A 24140-nucleotide genomic window follows, 5' to 3' on the forward strand; every position below is an offset into this window, starting at 1 on the left:
TACTCTTGTCACCAAGGAGTGGTGAAAAGCAGTTCTTTAAAGTGATTTTGCAAACGGCCCTAGTTCTTCTGTTATTTAGTTGGCATAAAGAAGGCCTGAAGCATTTTTTTCATATTCTCTCTCAGCACATGGTCCATCAGTTGTTTGCATTTTTTTACATGAGGCATACATTCTTTATAATGACTTTTTGTCTTATGGCTGCAAGCAGGGCTGAAGACTCAAAGCCACAAAGAACACAAACTAAAAATCAATACTGAGGAGGGTAAATTACCTTTAGGCAGGCTAATTATAATTAATTTGTTTTTGAACATATTTTCCTCCTATTTTGAACAATGAAAAAAAAAAGCCTTGTTAAAACATTACTATCTGAACTCTTCAGTGAAGGCACCATGAACAAGGAGTGTTTACTAGCAATGGATCATATATTTATACCATTATACACATTCTGAATGTGTGAGCAATATGCAGTGCTACCAAAATTATTAGACAAGATGTTGCTGTAGCAGCAATGGTACCAGCTCTGTGTATGCAGCCAAGCCCAGCCCCTGCAGACCCTCGGAGCTAGGACAGGGATGTTTCCACAGCCTCTCTGCTCTGGTGGTGGGAAGGCTGGAGGATTTCCCCTTCCCCTTCCCCCCAGGTGGCAATTCTCCCCCCCATCTCCAGCAAGGACCTAAGGCAGAGCAGAGCAACCCTGACAAAAGCTCTAAAGGTCTGCGAGTTGTGGAAGGGGAAAAAAGTCTGCAGAGATTGTGTTTCAAGAGTAGAGAATCGTGTTGTACTGCAGCTTTTCTGAGAAGATGAAGTCCCTTTGGCACACCTCCCTGTCCCACCAGCATGATCTGGTCAGCTGGAGAACATAAGGTGAGAGAGAGGAAAAGTGGAATAGGGAGCTGTGGTCTCAAAAAGCCACAGTGGTGCTTTGCCCAAGCAGTCTGATGGTACCACCACTTAAAGGTAATGCTGCAAAAATTCTTGAATATCAGGATAGTAAGTCAAATGGTCTGACTCCTCACTGAGACCACTGGTGAACGTACCAAGACTCTCAATTTTTCCGATTAAAGCCGTCTTCTCTTACATGGGGACTCTATTTTCTAGATCACATGATTCTTTTTCTCTCTGATGCTTTAGCTGCAACAGTGATAAACCAAAACTAGAGCCAATCAGGAATGCACTAAATCTGAATGGGAACAGGCATATTCAACTGGAACAGTGGCAACTTTTTTTTTTTAAATGCACTACTTCTCTCTTGTATCCAGAGTAAGTTCCATCTTTCATTTCAGAATATACAGAATTTTCAGCACAAGAAGCTGTATCTATAGAAAAAAAAAGTGAAAAATATGGAAGTAACTGGGAGAACTGGTAGGTTAAACCAGAATATGATCATTCAGTGTTGAGGTTAAAGGTCCCTAGAAAGTGCAAACAGATTCCAAAATGTGCCAAACATGACACGTTTCCACAAAAAGATGACAAAACATGCTGTACACTCTACAAAATTAGTGTCAGAACATTTAAGTTCTGGTGTCTCATATCAGTAATTGTGCACTCTCTTAACCATAAATTACTATTACAAATGCATATTTAACGTCCTGCTCTTAATTTCTGGCCCTTTAAACTACACAGTCTGCTACTGTGAAATGGAAGCATTTGTTAAGAGGGGATAAGTATATTTGATAAATTACAGGGATTAACATGATCTTAAATTAGTAAAAGAATTTAGTCTTTTTAATATTTATTTTCTTGCTGCTGCTTCTCAGTTTTTGACAGTGGAAGACATGGCAGTTATATAAATATACTTCAAACAGAGGATCGTCTCAGAGTGGGAAAGGTATCTTTTTGTTCTTACTGGTATTTAAGAACTACGTTTTCAGCAATTGTCAGACCCATGTTAGTAGGCTCAAATTCCGTCTTGCTTCTGGGATAGCACCACCTAGTGACTATTACACATATTGGAGATTGCTGCTTGGCAAAAACCTCCTACGCTGCAAATTCCACAGCTAGTTGCAAGCAGATGTGAGAATGTGCTGTCACTCATCTTCAAACAAAACACCAGAGATACTGGCAGAAGGCTCATTTCAAGTCAGGGTTACCTGGAGAGATGCAATATGGCTTCCACGTAAATTATTAACTTTCACATCAGTTGGAAATTACAAAAAACTGGAGAAAATTGTATCAAGATTATGAATCTTAATCTGTATTTTTCTATTTTGCTTTAGGAATGAAGCACATGTTGGATGGAAGGAAGAGGACTAAGAGGCAAGGACAGAGCATGATGGGACATTTACATAGTCACTAGTCTTTTGTTTACAAAAGCCTCTTTGTAGAAAGTTAAGAGAACAGCATTATCTTTCTTCACAGAGCAGAGCCAGCGATACCTTCTGTTCTCAGCCAAACCTTTCATTTATCTTGCAAGCTGCCAAAACTAAACCTGGCAACAATCTGATTTTAGAACTCAGAGGCCTCAACACAGGATGTGAGTGCCATATTAGACAGCTGGAAAAAATAGAGCAAAATCACAAAGACTTTTAAAAAATAAAAATGACATCAGGGTTTTAAGCTATTCTTATAATACCATGCAGAGGAGCGTATGCATAACAAATTTTTCAACAGGATGTCCTGTACTGGCTTGACAGAGATGCAGACAACACTCAACTTGCTGTGTGCTCTTCATGGAATGATAAACGTTCTATAACAGAAGGCAGAAAGCAGCAATTCATGTAAACAGGAAACGAAGAAGGAATAGGAGAGACAAAACAGAAAAGCGAAAATACAGCAACATGGTAACTATAAATTAGTGCAATGAGATCTATCTTCTTACGGAACCTTTTATGCATCTTCTTACTGAAACTTTCATGCATCTTGGGCAAAATACACAAGTTCAGTGCTGCTGCCACTAAGTATATCTCTAAAAAGCCAGAGGAAGATGAATTCACATGAAAACATCTGCATTCTGTTTTTAAAATAGCAGTAAAATCCAAAGTATAATATTTACAATAATTTGGACTAATAACTGAGACAATGTTTCAGTCTGACAGTAGCTCCAAAGTATAAAATGGCCAGTAAAGAGGGGTGTGGAGGCACATTTGACCAGATGTGAGCTTTCTTTTTTGTTTTGCTTGATCCATCCAGCATGAGTAAAAGAATCATTCTTACCATTTTAACACAGACTCAAATGTCAGAAGTAGACACAAAGATTCTTTGTTCCCCACTTTGGCACAAACTGATCCCACTCCATCTTAAAATATATCCCCCTCCATCTAGGCCTGCCACAGCTGAAAGGAGAAGCAGAGTCCTGATTGGATCCTCACCTCTCAGGGACCTCTAAAATCATAGTTTGAAGGGAAGTAGTCCAGTAGTAGGTAGCTGAAGAGGTTGCAAAGTTAGCAGAGCTCTGCAGAAAATACCTGTTTTTGTTAACGGGCTAGAAAACAGCTGCTGAAGAAGTTTGTTCTCTGAAGTTCGCAACACCACCACTATGTCAGCAGGAAGAGTGTCTCTGTTCTTCTCAAGGAATGCGCAGGCATCATATAATACCTAGCATGGGAAACAGCACCAGAAAAGTTGCCAAAAAGGGTTACTCAAAACCTGCTGTGTTCTTTAAAATGTCAACAGTCAAGATGACCAAGTAGGCCAGTAAGTTTGGCTCTGACAAGCCAATGAATTATTTGCAAAGAACTTAAAAGTGTGCAGTTACAGCAGTGTCCTCAGAATGTGAACTGACTATGAATAGCACTCATATTCACAGCATGTCACTGCACATCAAATTGGGTTAAATGGCTTAAATCATGCTGCATTATGCTTTGTCATGTCAAAGTATGGTATGCATGATGCAATATAACAGAGATACCTCATTGAAGCTTAAGATAACAGTTTACATGTAAAATAAGAAATGGTTCTCAGGTGCTCGTCATCTATTTGGTGTCTGCACCAAACTTATGATCTATAACCAGACTGTTGGGGGAACAGGAATAAGTTGCACATCTGGGTACATTAAATAGGCTTCTCACTGCTTTGAAAATGATAGCAGGAAAACAAAACATTCACCTATTTCAATTATTTTAATTGTTTTTATTATAAATTAATGCCTGGCTATTTGTATTCATATAAGAATCAGTTAATTTTGCTTAACTTTTAATTTATTTTTAAAGTGCAGGAATTTTTTAGACCTGCAATATTCCTCTCTAGTCTAATTCCACTGGAGTCCATTAGTTTACACAGAAACTGACTGTTTGCCTGCAATAGAGAACTGGCCAGTAGTGTTTTTATAACTTTGCCATTTGGGCACCAAGAATTTACAAAACCAGTGTGAAATTTTACAGTTATTCTTAACAAGCCAGAAAGCTGGACAAGGTTTACTAGAACAGATAATAAAATTCTGGAGTCTAATGATGAGCCAGAGATGAGACTTCATTGATAACTATATAAAACATGGCTATCTCATTTTGATTTTCTTTATAAACAAATATTTGGACTTGAAATCACAAGCAAAGCTCATGTTATGTGAAACAACTGGACTGTTATTCTCCATATAAAATTATATGTGAACTACTGAGAACAAAAGAACTTAGGTGCTGCAGAGCACAAGAAAACATCTGTGCTCGCTAGCTCCAGGCTTTCTGAGGCTCTCTATAGGATTTTAAGTTCTATTACAGATGCTGGTCTACACTGCATTTTATCCGTATACTTATATACAGTCACACACAGAACGACTGTGGCATTCACACAATGTTAACCATTGTGTAGCCTGCTTTGGATCCAGAGAGTTGCTCCTTTGAAATGATTGTAGTAATGGTGTTTCTGGAACCAGATTTCTCTCAGAATAAAATGTGATTACTGTCTACACAATTTGTGAAAGAGCCCTAAGGATAGGTTCTAAAAATGGACTACTACACATGAAAATCTTATCATGGATTCAAGTGTCCATAAACTTTATAGTTTTTTCTCTTAAAATGAAAAAAAAAAATCATAAAGCAGAAGCTTTCGATAAAGCAAATAATGACCATATCACTGTTATTTGACCTAACTAAAAATCACATGACCTTACCTTTCCAGCATAGTGCTGAATACCAAATGACAGTTCTATTCCTTTCGGTCTCCAAAAGTATTTGCATCGTAAGTTATCTTCAAATTTATCTAGACATTGAGAAGAGACATAGATATAAGTGACTTAAGAGTGACTACGTAAAATTTTCATCCTAGTTAGGGACAGTTTGCTGCTCAAGAAGCCAGAACTACTATAAACATATTATTATCAGATTGCTCACAAAGAGCCGTGTGCCAGTGTCTCTGTGCTTTCTTCCAAGCTGCAGCTTCTGAACGGAACAGCTCATTCTAAACTAGCCCAGTACAACTGTTTTTCCAATCCCACTGTTTGCGGATAGCTTTGCGCATGGAAAACTATAAAATAAGATGGGCCAATGAGAAGGTGTGACAAGTTCTCATATTTTGCTATGAACTTGCTTATACGTATATGTAGGGTTTGGCATGGGTTTATTTCAACTGTGTACATTCAAAGCTGTGCATATATCTCACTTCCTTAAGTGCCTATTATTTGTATTTTCCCTGTTTTCCTTTCCCCATTCATTTTCCTTTGTGCATACTTTAACTATATGCTAATGTGTTCAGGCTGGGACTGTCTCTCATTTAACTTTGGACTTCTACAGAAAACAAAGTTTCTATCTAAAACCTCTTCTAATGAGGCTTTCTGTTTCCCATGACTACCTCTAAAGAGCCAACAGAAAAAGAAACACCACTTTCTAAGAAAAATGTATTTTATGCCCTTTAATATTTTGTAATGAAATTAGTCCTGATACTGTAAAACTTGCTATTATATTCCTTTATCTGAACAAGCACTAGAGACATAAGGCCAGAATCAATTGATAAAATTCTCTGTCACGTTTCTAGGTCAGAAAATATTATAAAAATGTTTTTTTCCAATGTTAGAATCCATAAATATTTTGTATAAAGTTTTTCTTTTTATTAACATTTAATCAAGCTTGTATTTAAAGCAAAAAGAACCAAGTCTGGAATTTTGCGGGGAGGGGGGCAGCAGGGGAGGAAGGTTGTGGAATTAATGATAGTCTGGCACAGCTGTAGAGGGCAAAATATCCTACTTTGCTGTCTCCTTGAGGGGTCCTGCTGTACTGTGTACAGATCAGTGGTAAGACTGATTGGCACCGGACCAAGGAAAGTGCCTCTGTGAAAGTGTAAGTTCAATATTCAGTATCGACTGATTTATAGGACCCACAGGGAGGCAAGCAGCTTTCGTATACAAATGAAGACTGGAATGAAACCATAGCATTCATTCTATCTGTGAACTAAATTCAAGTTTCAACTCAGCCTAGCAGAAGTGAAAAATCTTGTACATATATCATGCAATTTAACAGGCAGCTGTTATTTTTCTCTGACTAACAGTTTGGGTCTCTGCTACACATTCCACTGAAGGAACTGGAACTCTCTGTCTCATATTACAGGGGAAAACGTAGTAAATAACAGCAAGACAACACTTTTAAACATGGCATGCACTGCATGTTCTAAAGTTGGCATCAAGATTTGTTAAAATATACATAAAATATGCATGAAGTAAGGGAAATATTCAACCAGATGGCACACCAGAAATAACATGCACTTTCTATTTATGATGAGATAATCTGGAGTGAAGCAGTATTTTCTAATTGGATAAACATGGGCCTAGAAGCCTGGGAGATCTAAATTTTACTTTCAACACTAATGCTGCTCACAAGGTGGTCCTAGACAGAAGATTCTACTATGTCTCAGTCTTTCCTTCAGTAAATGGGGATAAATGCTGCTTGATGTACCTCACATACAGGGACAAGCCAGGGGTTATTTCCTTGTAACACTGAAAAGACAATAAGCCCTTGACACCTGATATCTAAGATAATTTTTGCAATACAAAAAGAACAGGAAACACAAAGCAGAGAAAACTTATGAAGCACAATGAAAAACATACTTAAAATGTCAAATGAAATGGCACTGCTTCAGCAGAACAACTAGGCTAGTAAAGATGTCATTCTGCTCTCTCAAAATATATGTTATTTCCCAGAATTTTTGTTCACACATACCGACTAAAGTTAGGCTTGTTGCCTGAGGAAATCGACTTTCTTCATCTAGCAGAGACAGGAGACCCATGGGTTTCTGGAGGAACATATCTAGAAGTGGACGGTTGTCCTCATACTCCACTGTAATAGCATCAATTCCCTCACTTTGATATTCCATCTACAAAGTCACCACAGCACAATGTTAATACTGAACCAGTAAAAGCAACATCACCATTAGGACATTTACGATGCACAGCAATAATCTATAGGCTGCAAGAACATTATTCACAAAACTTCAACTGAAAGACGTCATTATCTTGCATTTAAATTACACATTCATTTTATAGTTTATAACAAACTCCTGAATATGATCTGTGGTTCAGGATGGCTGATTCAACTAGACCTCTTCAGAGTTGAATTTACCTGCTCAAGTGCAAAGATATGTTGATTGAAATAAAACTGGATCTGTTCATTAGCAATATTTATGCACAGCTGTTCAAAGGAATTTCTTGCAAAGTTCTCAAATCCAAATATGTCTAGTATCCCAACATTCATCCCATTTTCAGCATTGCTGCATGTGAAAATACAAACAAAATTCATTATGGGCAACACCAAGTTAAAATAAAAATGGTAACTAAGATTGCATAATTATTAAATCTGCTGCAAAAACAGAGGAGAAAAAGTGTGTTTGAATGTAAGACAACTTGTGCATTTGTTCAGCACCATCAATGCTTTTGTTTTCGACTTGCTTCTTGCAAATTTCCATGAAGATGGCAGGAGAATCACAGGTACATAGTAACGGACACTTAGCAGCCACATTAAAACATGAAGTTTCAATAGGCAGATCCCAAATATTGTCTGCTCCTCCAGATAGACAAATGGTGTCAAGGTTTCATAGTATGCTTTTGCTACAGTTAGTCAGAAGGGCAATTACCAAGTCTGCTGCTGCTACAGGCTGGCCTGTTAAGAGCCCATTTGCTGGCTACTCATCCCACAGTCACCACTAGAACTGCGTGTATGGATGAGGACATACCTATATGATACAGTGAATGGTCAAGTAGAGACCTCAGGTCAGAGGTGTTATCATGTCACCTAAGGCAGGGATGTCAAACTCATTTTCACCAGGGGCCCCATCAGCCTCGTGGTTGCCTTCAGAGGGCTGAATGTAATTTTAGGACCAAATAAATGTAACTACTCCTACATTTATACAGTCCTGAAATTACATTCGGCCCTTTGAAGGCAATCGTGAGGCTGATGGGGCTCCCGGTGAAAATGTGTTCGACACCCCTGACCTAAGGGCTTCTCCTTTTTCTAAAAATCTCTACAGCTGCTTGAAAAGAGCAAAGCAGCCAGATCAGTACCTGACAATGAAACCATAATAATGCACAATGTGAATGTTTCTGTAATTATGAAAAATAAAAAAATGATCACTTACATATCAAGTAGAAGCTCAATAATAATCCAAGATCTGTATTTATTACTAGCTTACAAAAGCAGAAGGACTGTAAAGACTGTGAATACATACTACAGTTTTTCAGTGTGCTCCAATTATTTACCAGGTTTTGGTATGATTTTAATGTTCACTGCATAGGAGGCATCTTTTTTAAGAATTGTACAGCACTTTAAATACTCAATTTCCACTGACTTCAGTATCTAAATTCCACTCAGCTCTTTGAAAATGTTGGGGTTAATGTCCTGGAAACAGAATTCAGTATCACAGCATGAAAGCCATTTTTAAGCCTTAGCCAAAATAAACACAGCACCCTTTCTGCAAATTCAAAAATATACAAATGGATAAACCCATCAAAGACATATGTACAGTAAATACACATGATTCAGTGATGTGTAACTTGCCATATATTTTTATCTGGCTGAAGCAGCGTATTAATACGATTTACGATCCAGCTGAAGAGCCGGCCATAAAGTGCTTTAGACATGGCATCTCGCACGTCAGCTGCTTTGTCCACAGTGTTTGTTCGGATAATAGTCTCCCCTCGTGTTACAACACAGTGGGAGGTTAGGGCCTCTTGAAGTTCTTCTGACCCAATACTTAGTAGTGCCGCAGCTAAAAGACAGTGGAAAAAAGATACAGGACTGTGATTATGCAGTGGAAACCACCAGCATTGCCCAACTGTTACCGCATGTTAGAGATTCTCACAAATCCAGTCAAATTGCATTTAGATAACTGACAATATTAACATGTATTTACCATTATCTAAGGCTTCAGGATTGGGAATCTCACTTTTATCTGTTTGGTGTTGTGAAGAAATGGCAGCAAACTCAATATTTCCAGTATTTAAGATTCCAGTCAGAATTCTGTACACTGAGTACACCTCCTGTAAAAGATAACAAGAAGCAATTTTAAGGAGTTCAATTAGATATATTGATCATATTTAGGCTATGAAACAAAAAGGTGGGCACTGGAATGGCTATTAAAGATTGTAGCTTGCTCTGAGGCCAAGTTCTACAAATTGAAGTAAGTTCCTGTTGACACAGAAAACAGTGTGATACAGAATTGTGAAAGGACTTGCCTGAGCACAAACTGAAACCTCAGGCTGGTCTTGGCTTCTGAGTGTGTGGTTTTGCTTTCACAGTTCACTTCTGTCATAAGAGAGATTCTGTGGCACAGGTGTGTGTCCACAAAACCAAATGGCAGCTTGTGCACAGGCAGCACTGGAGGTGATTTTTATAAAGAGGGTCAATAATGGTTTAGCAACTGGATCTCTTACCTCGTCAGTGAATCCTATAATTCTAAAGCAATGCTGAATAGCTTCAAATTGTCTTCTGTAGGAATCTTTAGTAACAATATCATGCATTACTCTTCCAGTTTCATTATCAATATATCTAAATAGAGTGGGAAAAAGAAAGCACCACACTAGCAGATATGTCAGTACAACCTCCAGTGACTTCAATGCAAGCACCTCAGTAACTGGAAAGAACATTTATTTCAATATCTTCTAATTATATACTTTGGTGCTAATTCATAAGAAGTTTTTGTTTCTGTTGCACTAACTTTTCCTTATTCTGTGCTAAAATCTATTATAGCATTACCAACATTTCACACACAGCCTCTCACTCAATACAGATCAGATGCACCCAAAGTACAAACATCAACAAAAAACAACTCCAAAGCATATTCCAGGTTCTTACTGAAGTATTACAGTAGGAAATCATAAGTTGATTGTCTTGATTTGGAAGTATAACAGAATATCTACATAACAAGAAGCTTGATTCTTAGTCCTCCTCTTTAAATAGTTCAAGTTTTCAAACAAATACAAATAAAGTAATGCCTTATTGTCCATCTCCTTCTTTCCTTGGGAGGATTAATAAAGATCCTTAAGGGATGGAGAAGGATTAAGAGAGATTTGAAGGCATCATACTGAAAGTAAGAGCTGATCAATAGCTAATTACAATGAGCAGTTAAAACAAGTGAGCAATAGTTACCTAGGAGGCTTTTTATCAGGAAGTCTATATTCGGAAAGTTTCTTCTGATGATAAAGGCCAGCATAAATATAATAAAATATGTGGAAATTTTTCTCTCCCCTGGAAAAAAAAAAGTATCCTTTTAACGCACACGTGTCTATTCTTGTGGCATCTTGTACAATATAAAAGTAGAAGTTCTTATCATGAGCTCAAGCAAGTAGGTAGCAAATCTCCCACTTGTTTTAATGGTGTGGGATCAGCAACACTGAAACACAGAAAGCCACAATATTCATCCAAAGAATGGAGCAGCTCTGGCTTCTACTCCAAAAGAACCTGACTGTTCTTGTTGTCATAGCACTGTACAAAGGATCACTACTTTAGCAGAAGACACGAAAGCACTTAAAATAAAGAATTTTGGAGAATTAAATAGAATACTAACGTTATATAAATGTCAAAGGACAAACAATTAATATACCTACACAGCCTGTTTTATGACCCTTGATTTTTCAAGTAGATATTCAGAAATCTTTGCCCCCATTACAGCTCCTGTGGGTGTAAACATCATTTCCAGATATTTTCCAAAGCGACTTGAGTTGTCATTGATGGCAGTGCAGGCATTTCCAAATGCTTCAACCAGAGGATTTACCTGAAGAATTTTCTCACGCAAAGCCCGGTTATTGGCCTTGACAGAACAGATACAAATCAGAAGGATCATTAAAAAATGTATTTCTTACCCACAATCCAATTCTTGCTTTAGAAGCATAGCATCCCTTTCTCATGCTTGTATAGACTTAGATACTGCATTAACATTTCTACTTATACAACAACAGAGCCAACAAACTGATGAGGAAGTCTCCCACAGGCAGGACAAAATACATTCTTCTTTCTCTGCAATTGTTCTGCCTCTGAGGTGTCATATAATTAGTTAGAGTATCACCATCAAAAACTAAATGCGTCTACTTAAGGTTAACCTTACACTTGATTTTCCCATCATTTTGTATAATAACATTACTCATGTAAATGTGTAAGACCTTCTAAGATTAGAGCCACAGAAAGATCTGTCATTCCTCATTGTATAAATGAACAACGGTGTATGTGATAAACACTGTAGATAAACTACAGGGAGTGGGATCTAGCACCTTCTCTTTAAAATGGTTTGGTGTGGGTCATACTCTAGTATCTTACTTCAATACACTCACATGCATGATTACTCCATCCCTAACTCAACTGGGACAATTCACATGAACAGCATGAAGTATTGAAGATTAAATAAAGTGGAAATTGGGAGTGGAGTCAGGAGGATTTTTTCATAGTTTTACATGACTGGCTGAGAAATACCTTTCCTAAGAAGGTCAAATGTTGGACGATCAGATGGGCACTTTCTGTCTTTCCAGCACCACTTTCTCCACTGATGATAATGCACTGAACAAACAAAACGAAACAGTTAAGGGCACAGCTCTCCACATAGTCAATCGCAGCTATTACTGCTCCTATCTGTTATTTAATGTTTAGTACCAAGACTACAAAATACTTTAAGGTGTAACTCCTGCAACTTCCTTCTGAAATTAAAGATCAGCAAAGGCTCTGTGTAATAATTTTTCCCCTAGATTACTAAAATGCATTTCACAATGCCTGATAGCAATGTGCATATGTGTGAAGCAGTGACTAAGGGCTAACAGATATTAACAAGTGACCACGTCTACAGGCGAACACATGCTATGCACATATGTGGCTTGTTTCAAATGCTTAAAACTCAGAAAATTGCCACAGCTCAGTTGAAGTGACATAACAGTGCATTTGAGCTCACTGCACTGACTTCATATGAATTAACATGAAACACAAGGTATGGCTGTATATAATAAACTGACCAAAAGTCTGCTCCTGGCTTTAAAAATAATCTTAAATAGTTGCTGCTGTGTAGAGAGGCTATTCTGTAGGTGATACTGATATTCAAGCTAGAACAGCAAACTAGTATCTAAACATTTGAGAATAATATGCATCTGTTCATGGGATGATTCTGAGAGAACATATCCATCTTCTTCCTGAGTCAGCAGTACTTAACTCATGGTATTTTACAGGCTCTCCAAACGGCTTCAGACTCAAGGGTTAGCTGGAAAGGTCTAAATCACTTGGTGTCCTCGTCTCTGCTCTTATGTTTCGTGGACGAGATGGAAGTAGAAGGACAGTACACCTTGACGGCCAGTTCACAGCTAAGCACTGAAGTATGAACACTTCGGGTCATAGCAAGTAAAAATTCTAACAGCATTTATTGTTCTCCTAGTTTTTCATGTGTTCTATGGACCACCAGTACAAACGTTAGTCTGCTTAAGGTACAGTGTCAAATGACGTATAATTAAGCCATAGAGTCCTGTTTTTATGCAAACACTTGAAAATTATTTGCATCATACTGTGAATATACAACATTTTTGGCTTGGAGAAGATACAAGGTCCTAAAATATTATACAAGGGAAGGCTCAATGGATAAACCAAACAGAATCAATACATTTTTGATCTGGCTGCAGTTTTTCTCTAATGCACCTTTACCTGAAGAACCAATATAACATTAGCCAGGTAATGGAGAGAAACATGCTCCTGTAATCCTTTGCAAACAGAAATCAAGAAACTGATTTAGATTTAAATGCAAATTACTTCTTAAAAGGCTATGAAACACATAATACTAAAGATGTACAAAGGTAGCCTGACGGGCTGATGTCAAAACCAATTTTCTTCCCCATATAACAAGTTCTCACATAACTTATTCTACATGAGTACTTGTTTTCTTTACTGCCACCATCAAAGAGCATATAAGCCATTACAGAAGTACTCGCCATCTCTCAGGCTAGTGTACTTCCACATACTCAATAGAACTCCTTTTTCTATCTTCAATGTCCCTTTTATTTGTCTTCTTTGCTTGGTATTTTCTGATTGCAGGTTTTTATTATTTTATTCTGTTTTTCTGATTTTAAAAAAGCATTTTCTATGAATTATTGCGTGATGTGCAGGGTAAAATCAGGAGGATTTTAAAAAGAAAAATACTTATTAGCCCTCAATATTCATGTACATACAGCACATCAAAATAGAAAGAGTACAAAGTTACCATTTTAAGAATGAAATAAAAAGAAATTTAGCTTCTACAGTATGGCATTTCTTTCTCATTAAAATGATTGCTACATAATTCGATTTGTGTCCTTATTACATTTATATTAGAGCTATCCTTAATATATTTTACTAAATTAGTTAATAGTTCCTATGTTTTGTGATTTGTGGTTAAAGGAATTGATTATCCGTTGTTTGACAGTGTCTTTATGTAATGAGAAAGTGGTTCAAACTCTGTTAATCTACTATGGCATTCAGACCATCCTATTTTACACAGTGCAAGACAGGCTGGAATCAGAACATGCAGTAACACTATGCAGCTGGTGTAAACTACCAGGACTTCATGAGTGTCCAGGAAACTATATTGGCTGGGTAACCCTACTATCTTATTTGACCTTTCAGTCTCTTTTATGCCACTGTGTCCTCTTCAGAATTCAGAAAACTATTATAGATTTCTGCTCCGCTTTTCCTGATGTAGGAATAAAAGGCTTAAAGAAAAAAATTCCCAAAACACAAAATAAGAGAACATTAGCCATAGCCACATAGAATAGTGGCAGTAAAATTAATAAGAAATCTAAACCAAAATGAACAGATTCTTACCTGATCTTTGCTGAATGTAACCATACTTTGGTAGGCAGCATCCGCAGAGGCAAATATGTGGGGGGGATTTGATGAACGCTTCACACCATGGTAAAGCTTGGAGAACTAGATTTAAAAAAAGAATGCACAATATTCAAAATATGCAACTTAGCTACATAATTAAGAACTAAAAAGAGGGTAGTGACTGTCTTCTGCCTGTTCAAGAGAAGATAGTTGCCTGATTTACCACCAAATTTCCTCTGAATCACCTGGAAGAAGAGTGGTAATTCTTTGCACTGCACAACTTCCAGAATGCAAATTACAACACCTAAAATGACCTCTGACGTTTCCCATACAAGACAGTGAAGAGAACTGTACCAAAAGGAACAGAATTTTAAACACGAGTATTCAACCAAGGAAATACCTGACCTATACAAAAGAAACTTCAAAGATAACAGTTAATCTGAAATTTGGCCCCTCTACCTGTAACCCTGATTTAGGCACCCATGGAGACTAAGATTTATGGCCTTCCCTCCCTTCATGTTTGTAAGGAATTAAGCTGCCTCTATCTTTACAGCATTTGAATTACTTGTTTCTTTTAAGCAGCAACTGATGGCACAGGACACGTAATAACCCAATAGTCAGGGCAATTCGTCAGGAAGCAACAGCCTCAGCATAAGGAGGTTCATATGACCATCTTCTGTTTCTCAGAAAAAAGCCCGAAATGCCAGACAGGAGGCACAGCTGTGGCTGGGGCAATCTTCATGCCTCCTGTGGACTTTGTGCCATCAAGCAGAAAGGAATTAAATCGAATGAGACCATATTTGTAGCCACACTTTTCTGGAAGAAGAAATCGCTGGGGTTTAGCCTGTGCTTCTAGCTTCCAACATCACTTACGTATTTTAGCCAGTGGTGTTAATATAAAATGTAAAGTGAGAACTGTCCACAGCTTGGAATCTCTCTTACCTGGGGAGAATAAATGCTGAGATTCTGGAAGGGGTTTAAGGCTATTAAAATGTCTCCAACATAAGTATAAATTTGTAAGTCAGCATAGCGTTTCTGAAGCTGATGAATAATTGTATCCTGAGAAGATTACAAAAAGTTTGATAGTTAAACAGTATTTTACCAGTTAGGAAGATTTTTGTAAATATACTGAGAACACTGACTAAGAAATACTTATTATAAGAGTTAGTAATTATTTTTCAAATGCCAATACCACAAAACCAAACAAATATTTTCAGAATTCTTGCTAATGCCATAAAAGTAAGTTAAATTGCACTCTTATTCCCAGATTAGTACATATTTTGTTATACCAGCCTGAGAAGCAAACCTGAAGAGAAAATGGCCATGCACACTATTGCTGCACTTCATACTACACTTGCATTTAATTTTTTATTTGACCACGAAACAAAGATAATAATTTTTCAAGGATTAAATTTTAAGTAGTGGTAGTAAGAGACTGTTTTAAACAGGACACTAGCACAATTTAGTGTTATGTCTTTTTTTCCACTGACATGCAATTTAAGATCATCAAACCAAAATTTTACTCTGCATATAGGTGAAATAGTGAAATATGCAACTCATATTATTTTATGACTTTTTACACAGAAGTTGGAGATACTGTATTACTCTATATAAATTCATCAATTTCAGGAAAAATCACTTGAATCCAGATCTTCATGACTAAATTTCACATTTTTGGAAATCCACAAAATAATTTAAACTAGCATCACTCATAATGAAATTCTTCCATGAACAGGATTCACTGCTACTGCTTTTACGTCACTATGTAGGATATTAACAAGGTGATGACAGCAGATCAGTCATGTGACAATTCCTTTGCAAGAAGGAATTCTTCTCATTCTGTTAAAAGAAGCCTAAAAAGCAGAAACAGGCAAAACGTGAGGCACAGTTTGTCAGAAACTGCTACTCAGACAGCACAGTACCTCATCTAGAACTTCTAGGTTTACCAGATCGTCATCTAGAGAGTACTTGTCAGCTGCATCCACATGGTAAGGTCTTCTAGTATGTATTCGTTCATGCCTAGAAGTTTGTAAGTAGAGCACCAGTATTATAAACTGTATCGAAGACAGCAAACATTACAAGGCAATGGGAAGTCACGAGTGTTTTTGTCATGTGGAAAACACAGACATGCTCTCTGATACACATATTTTTGCTTGAAAGATCATTTTATAAAAGCAATAGGTCAGCTCACTGTTCTGCAGGCACTTCCCTTTCACAATATATAACCCTATTTATCAGCGCTCAGAGATGAAGGCTGATGTGAAGGCGTACTACTCCCTACTCACACAGTAAAATGTACAAAAATTCCCCCTCTTTTCTCTTCATTTCTTGACCTAAGTTAATAAACTACCATTCTGTTTGATTAAATCTTCCCCCCCATGTACCCAGCCTATAGTATTGTCATCTAATGAAATTACAAGGAGCAATAAGTAGTACAAAATCCTTCTGTTACCTTGGTGTATGCCAAAGCGCCTCCTCAGATGACCCTAGATCTGGCCCAAAACAGCATTTTTGAAGCACAGCTGCCATCAGACTCTAACTTGTATAGATATTCAGTTAGATTGTCCTCAGAGATTTAAGCCTCACAGTAAGCAGCAGAGACAAACTGTCACATAACCCCTTTATAATCAGATTACACTGAAGGAATCTTTGAAAATGCTGTGTATATGTTTTTAAACAACACATGTTGTTGAAATAAGGGAAAATCAAGAGGCTGTAGTATGTCTTCCACAGAGGGGGTGAAATATGAATGCTGTAAGCACAACTAGGCTTTTCTTTACAACAAACACAATCAAAGCATAGTAGGAGGACACCCACTGAGATACAGTCTGCATCCTGCTGAGTAACATTTAGCATTGATCCTCAATGACAGTCCCTGACAGATTGTTTCTGCATTGGTTGCCATGTACAAAGTAGGAATCACACGATCACACAACCCGAAACAACGCTCAATATTACATCAAGCAGGAACAGAATGGTATTGTGACTTGGTAGGAAACACTGTTCAACTATACTGTCAGAGGTTAATATGAAGATGTAGAACGTCTTTTTTTCTTTAATCGTTATCTTCATATACCCATGGAATCCTGTTTTAAAAACAAGCATTGAGGATTTTGCTTTTTTCCCCTCTTAAATATACCTCTCATTTGAATCTAGTCAGCTTTCACTCAGTAACAAGAATGTTTTCACATCCAGAGCTATTATACCATCAGAAGAATTATTGCATGGAAAGTCTCTAAGAAAGAGGAAGGAGGAAAAGTGTTAGCTATGAATACAGCTTCACTGATAATCGCAAATCACATTTAAAGATCCTAATTTTTTAATGTCTATTTTTATTTATTTTCTGTATTTACTTTTGGCTACTTGACGAGTTCTGGAAAACTATTCTGTAGTGGTTTCTTTGAATTGTATCTAAATAAAACTGTGCAAACTTTTTTGTCAGCTAGGAAACAAAATTGCAGGAATGAGCAGGTTTTGTCAACAGTTCCACTTACATTTTACATCTTACATTCCCAGAGATGGTAATTTTCTTGATGTTGTACATATGAATAAATGAAAGAAGGACAACACAAATAAGAAGCTATGAAAGAAAAATTCTTACAGTGGATATTACTTCCAGTGGGCAGCATAGGGATCGTATGAATTTGTTCGAAGTTCCATTCAATTACATTTTTCATTTTCAGATCTTTGAGTAAGTGGTGGCTTGTGGGTTCTTTCTGGCTTTTTTTTAAAGCAGTCACTACATTCAATAACATTACACTTTGCTGACAAGCCGGGTCCTCAAAGGAACAGGAATGCATGTAAGTGGGCTTATGTACTACTGTTTTTTCTAATGTTTTTTTCTATTTCAAACCAGAATTCAATCTCTTACTTCACTGCAAAGAAAAATGCTGTTGTAAATAATGTAAATCATTTAGAGATGGGAGCACCCCTCAGTCTACAAACAAAGTAAATACGTTCACAATTGCTTTACTTCATCAAGATGTAACTAAATAGGCAATAGCTAGACATTATAGCTAACTTAACTCATCTGTGAAGCTTTTTCTTCCTGGATCAAACCATCGTAGCCACAATATTAAACCGCAACAAGCAGCAAGTATGGATGTATCTACCAGAGGTGCAAGGAGGAGGAGGAAGAGGGCACATTTAAACCTAAGCATCTCTAATTGCAGAATGGCTTTGTAAACTAATCTGTTATCTGATTGTGTATTAAACTCCTGCTGTTTGTTCTCCTTAAGTGATCAATTAATCAATTTTTTTAATTGGAAAGTGTGGGGGTTTTTAACACTATGAAAATAAATAACTAAGGAAGCTGGTCTTAGTCAAATACAAGTAAAACATATATACCTTTGTGCATAAGTTTTCTTGTGCTTAACTCATTTTCTTAAGTACATGATTAGGAAGAGGATATTAAGAGCATAACATCACATTAGCTTCAAATCTCCTGCTGGCCTCATCAGTTTTCTACTGACCCTATGTCCTGTAGGTACATTGACAGAGTGGGAAGGAAGAATACAGACAATAACCTTTAATTATTTCCACAATTTTAAATCAGAAGTGCAATCTGCTTTAAAAAAAAAAAAATTAAAAATTGTTAAAAAGCAGAAGGAAACACTCTTAACTGGGGAAATAATTCTTGAAGTATTTTTTGCATTAAAAATAATTATCGGCCATTTTCCCCATTAGCCTTCCTTTCTGATAACATACAAAATGTACAAATTCTAAGCAAAAGGAAACCCAAGTGTGTTAGGTTATTTGCCTTAAGGTTCCGGCAACGTTCTGAATCATCCCCTGAAGTCTCTTCACCGACAAAAGAAGTGGTGTAAAGGACCAGTGACTCAAGGTACCCAACCTTATCAAACCTGAAAAGCAGAATTAGATTTATTCCAGAACTCTAGTGACCAGCACTGCCTGCTGAAAAAGGCTCTGTCCTCCCAAGCACCTTCCCTTTGTCTTTTTATCAGGCAGGATTAGCTGGAAGGGACAGAGGTTTCTTTGATTTTGGAGGAGGAGCAAAAGGCGAGAAGCATTTCTCCCTTAGGAGAACAGTTTCATGAAGAGAGTGGGAAGCATTCATTTGTTCTACTTGTGGGGAAGAGATAGTTTGAAAGAAAATAACCTCTTTGTGTACTAGACACCAGCCATAGTAATAGAAGTACATTGTACATAACTGTAAACATAAACTGACCCCGCTATCAAGCTGATGATGGGGAAGGACAAGCTAGATGGACAACATAGACCTCTAGATAGAAAAGTCATCTTGCTGGCAGGTTCAGCCTGAGGAAGAAAGCAGCACAGACCAAAAATTTTTATGTTCATTGGGAAGCTTCCTCTCTGATCTCTCTCCCCTCCACCCTGAACATTTTTGAATGCCTTTACCTTGGCCTCTTTGTGCAGTTAAGCATTTACATTTAACTGTTTGGTTTTTTTTTTTCCTAGGACTCACATAGGAAAAACTGTTTCTGTTCTTGTTATTCTTTACATTATTGTCAATTTCAAAATGAATTGAACCTAAACTGACATTTACAAGAAAAATACTCAACACAATGAGAAAGAAAAAAGAGTGGAGAGTGTCCTACTGCCACACAGAGAAACAGCCTATTCCCTGTGCATTGCAAAGAGTGAATTTTGCTCCTGTACCTCCAGTTTCAGCTTGGACTAATTTGTTGGAACAAGGTCATAATAGAAACACTGACAAAGCCTTAATTACAATATAAACACTGCAGCTATAACAGAAATCTGTGCAACCTCCAGTAAAAACACATACACTATAATAAGACCAACGATCACTTTTGGGGACTACAGTAGCTTTGTGATTTAAAAAATAAAAAAATAAAAGGCTTTAACCAGTTGCCTAATATTCATATAGATGAAGGCTAGAAGAATTGCATTAAATTACATTGTGTTTAGCATCAGAAGACTATTTCTGGCTCTGTTTCTCGTATTATCTCAGAGTCCAAAGGAAATTACTGGCTGGATGCAATCAAGTTCCTTGCAGTTAATTGCTTTCAAAACTAAATGTGAGCTGGCAGAGAAGCTAGATATCTGGTTGTAAGAATTACTTCCTTGGATGGACTGCTGCTGTAAGTCCAGCTGGCTAATAAGAAGCGGGAAGCTGCCAAGCCACCTTAGTCTCATCCTAATATCTGACAAGGTAGCCTGAACATACCTGCCCTTCTCAAACTATTAGACTCTTAGCTTTCTTTTTTTTTTTCCTTTTTTTTTTTCCCCAGGCTTCTTCAAGTTTGATTCTTCCTGATGTACAGATTTGCATTTTATTCTTCAAAATGCAAGGTTTCATAACTGTCTGTTCCCTGTTACAGAAACAAACTTCTGAATGGTGACCAGGAGTAGCACACTGACCCAGCGTGACCCAAACCAGTAAACCCTGAACTCTTTACTGTCTACGGTAAACTTGTTTAAAACCTTATCTATGCATATGCTGAAGTTCTTTCATTCTTTTAAAACCTGAAACTGGAGGTTGGTAAAAGACCTTCTCTGGTTGATTCCTATGAAGAAACCTATTTACAGATAGGAACATGAGCTACCCAGACTGTAGGAAAACATCCCAGAGAAGAATGAGTCACGTCTGGAGCTGGCCTCTTCAAAGCTGCTGATAACTGGGAAACTGCCACTTTGAACCATGTAACTAAAACCATTTGATACTTCATCAACATTAACTCTCAAACATCAAATCAACTATAGAATTTTCAGGCCAGGAGTTAATTAATCACTTGAGGAAATATAGAAGACCATGGTTTTGCTCAATGTCAGCTACTGTGACATTTGAAGAAAGGGCTAACAAAATAAATGTAGATGGCAATGGGTGATTATTACATATTTTTGTTATCTTAAAATTATTATAGACTTACCTACTGCATTTCATATAGCTGCCCCACATTAACTTTCCCTAAAGAACAGTCAAATGCCACACACAGACCCACAGTATCTAAAATTTTGAAAGACAGCTTATAAGAATATTACCAAGGGCAGAATTTTTAGAATGCATTTGATGAAGGCTCTTCTTCCCCATTTCCAATTCTTAGCTTTTAATCATATATTTTCCTCCTTGATGTTCTGCTCCTCCACCACAGCCAAAAGACAGTTAACAGATCTGCTGCTACATTTGAATTTCTCTATCTCACGTGCTGTTGTGACTTTGCTTTTTTAGATTTTCTCCTGCACGCTATGCTGGATAGAGCAACCTGTTATTTTAAGATTGTTCATAAATAGACAATTTCTTAATTGTACCTTCAAAGAGAGAAAAAACCCATACCATTTTCATTTCGTTCACTTTGATGATGGTCAATACTTTTCAAACTTTCAGTTAAACATTAAAAATCCTCCAGTTTTCCATTACTTCTACTGACAAGCCACAAAAACATTTTATATTTGGGGTTTTTAATGGAATAAAATGGACAGTTTACTTTTTTGAGAAAGTTTTCCTAAAGGATGAAAGATTTTATCACCAAAATTTATGCAAGAAAGGGCTGGGTCAATAGACAGAATACTGGCATTCCAGATTTAAGTTTCTCCTTTATATGTCTCCATGACAAGCTCCATGGTATTTTTAAACATTATCATACTTACGGAATTTGAGATACTGCCTAGTTTAAAGGACTTCAGAAGTTTTCACATACGTTTTTCAACTTTTGCTACACTGAACCAGCTGCCAGCTTTGCCAGGTTTAGATTAAGTCCTCACAAGGACAAAAAAACCCAGTGATAATATTTGATGCTTATAAACAAATTCCAGGGAACATGCCCACTTTTTGCAGTACATTTTGCCAATGTAGACAGTGTAAAGAGTCATTTAACATTTAGGAGTACCAGGATACAGACTAAATCTGGTCTGACTTCTTCCTTCAGCAGGCTGGCAGTCAGCCTGGATGTTGGAATCTCTTGTACTATGAATCAAAAAAGCAACTGACCACAACAATGGGTTCAAGAAATCAAAAGGCATATTTGGAAAGCAAGCAGCTCTCTCTTGTAATCTTCCTTAATGGATTATCAAACACATTCAAACACTGTTTAACAATTCGGCTCAATGATCTTACAGGTCTTTTCCAACCAAAAGATTCTATGAAGAATATAATCTACACAAACAGAGCAAACGTTTACTGTTAAGTGAGAATTAACAATATCCATAATATGTAATGTATCTTTACTTAGAGACTTCTCAGACTCTAGGGCAGAAAGAATGGAAGAAAAAATGGCTAGAGATTCAGGCATTATGCACGTTTGTTAACAGGTTTACAGTGACCAAAGGTATAGTACTGCTTTATAGAACAAGTAAAAAACAAAGTTCTTGCCTCAGACAACCTACTATTTTTTTTTTCATAGGTATAATGTATTAAGAAAAGCTATTAATAGGCATTTCATAAGTGCAGGAACAGAGAAATACTGAGCGTGATATAACAGAGGCTATACAGTAACTCAGAGAGAGAATGATAAACAAAAGACAAACCTCTACCATGTTTTTGTATTATAATTCAGAGGGTGCCTAAACATTCTTGGTACTTTACTGACATGCAATTGCATGAATCTCTGTCTTGAAGAACTTACGAAATACAGCAAGACAACTATCTCTAAATCAGTAGTACTGACTTTCTAGTCTGCAGGCTTGCTCTCAGGCAGGATCACCTTAAGTGACGTCCCAAAACAGGCAAAACTGGCATGGCTCAATTGGAAAGAAAAACCTATCAAGAAAAACACAAGTGCTGAGTCAGTAAAGACTGAGAAGATGCAAATGCAAAACACTGATGCTGGAAGACTTTCAAATGAGACAAAACCCAGATGCCTCCTGATTAGTTGTCATCACCAGTGACTCCCTGGGTTCCCTTACAGTAGAAGTGCTGTTAACACCGACATCCTGATGATTTGCCAGTTTCAGCCTCTGCTCTGAGAGCTCTATGGCAATATAAATGGGAGAACGTTTTCTTTTACTCATCTTTTAAATGATAGATTTGTAGTGTTGCTGTACTCCTAAAAAATGGTATCTACTTTTCTTTATCTCTGAACACCAGAGAATTAGCGCACATTTCATTGTACCCGTCATGGGCACACCAATAAAAAGAAAATGCATGCACATATGTCCAATGATATAACAGAAAGGTTTTACTCAACATGGGCTTTAATTGGCCTATTTAATTTGAAGTGGTGACTGCACATTCAGATGACTTCTACAGATCACCACAAATGAATGCCAGTAATTTTTTTTCAGTATCATCTGTTCATGTGTTCTTCTGCATGTCAGATTCTGTATTGAAAATCATTTTATAAATGCATTACAGAGTTTTTAAAAGCTTTTAATTGGTACCAATCTTCCTAGGGTTACTATCCTCTATTTCAGAGCCAAGCTCTTTACTATTATGAGACTATGCCTATGCCTCTGGGGAAAACTATAATTAGATGCTCCTGGTGGTTGGTTCTCTTGTAATAATCTTATGTTTGTAGTCAAATATTAACTGTCTGGCCCACAGACTTGATATTTTGCAGGGACATGCTTTTGCAATCTCATTAAAGTTTATTCCAATTTGATCAAATTTCAAATCTTTGGAACAATATGTTGTGGATTTCAACGGTAAAAGATGACTAAGTTTTCGTCCTCACTGTGCATGGTCTCAGACCCGATCAAAGTGTATAAGGCTACAACCATCAGAAAGGTATTCTTGAACAGCAGTTAGGTCCATTGGCTTCAAAGTGAAGGTAAAGATGACTGTTTCTACAGCAGCCTAATCATGTCTCCCCTATTACTGTTCATCAGCAGAGGAAGAAGCCATCTAATTCAGAGGTATGGCTAAAAGCAAATCAAGAGTCCAGGGAAGAAAAAGATGGATACAAAGTGTCTGCTGATAGTAGAGCTTTAAGAGTAGAGGAGAAACTATAATAGACCTGAGGAGGTGAATTCGGTGATGATAAAGAACAAGAGAGCTGCAAGCTACATTATCAGGTGAAGAGG

General features: G+C 37.2%; 1 protein-coding gene across 1 annotated transcript in view; it reads right to left on the minus strand.

Moving 5' to 3' along the window:
• MYO3B (myosin IIIB) overlaps nucleotides 1–24140 on the minus strand; it is a 192767-nt gene that overhangs the window by 86865 nt on the left and 81762 nt on the right. The window contains exons 11-23 of the mRNA XM_065637621.1: nucleotides 16103–16199; nucleotides 15123–15239; nucleotides 14178–14282; nucleotides 11820–11903; nucleotides 10961–11163; nucleotides 10503–10601; nucleotides 9788–9902; nucleotides 9268–9394; nucleotides 8913–9123; nucleotides 7482–7629; nucleotides 7083–7236; nucleotides 5045–5133; nucleotides 3405–3534 (exon numbers count right to left, since the gene is read on the minus strand). Of these exons, the coding sequence (XP_065493693.1) occupies nucleotides 3405–3534; nucleotides 5045–5133; nucleotides 7083–7236; nucleotides 7482–7629; nucleotides 8913–9123; nucleotides 9268–9394; nucleotides 9788–9902; nucleotides 10503–10601; nucleotides 10961–11163; nucleotides 11820–11903; nucleotides 14178–14282; nucleotides 15123–15239; nucleotides 16103–16199 (1679 nt within the window). The remainder of the gene's footprint in view (nucleotides 1–3404; nucleotides 3535–5044; nucleotides 5134–7082; nucleotides 7237–7481; nucleotides 7630–8912; nucleotides 9124–9267; nucleotides 9395–9787; nucleotides 9903–10502; nucleotides 10602–10960; nucleotides 11164–11819; nucleotides 11904–14177; nucleotides 14283–15122; nucleotides 15240–16102; nucleotides 16200–24140) is intronic.

Source organism: Caloenas nicobarica, chromosome 6 (assembly GCF_036013445.1).
Source record: "Caloenas nicobarica isolate bCalNic1 chromosome 6, bCalNic1.hap1, whole genome shotgun sequence".
NCBI lineage: Eukaryota > Metazoa > Chordata > Aves > Columbiformes > Columbidae > Caloenas > Caloenas nicobarica.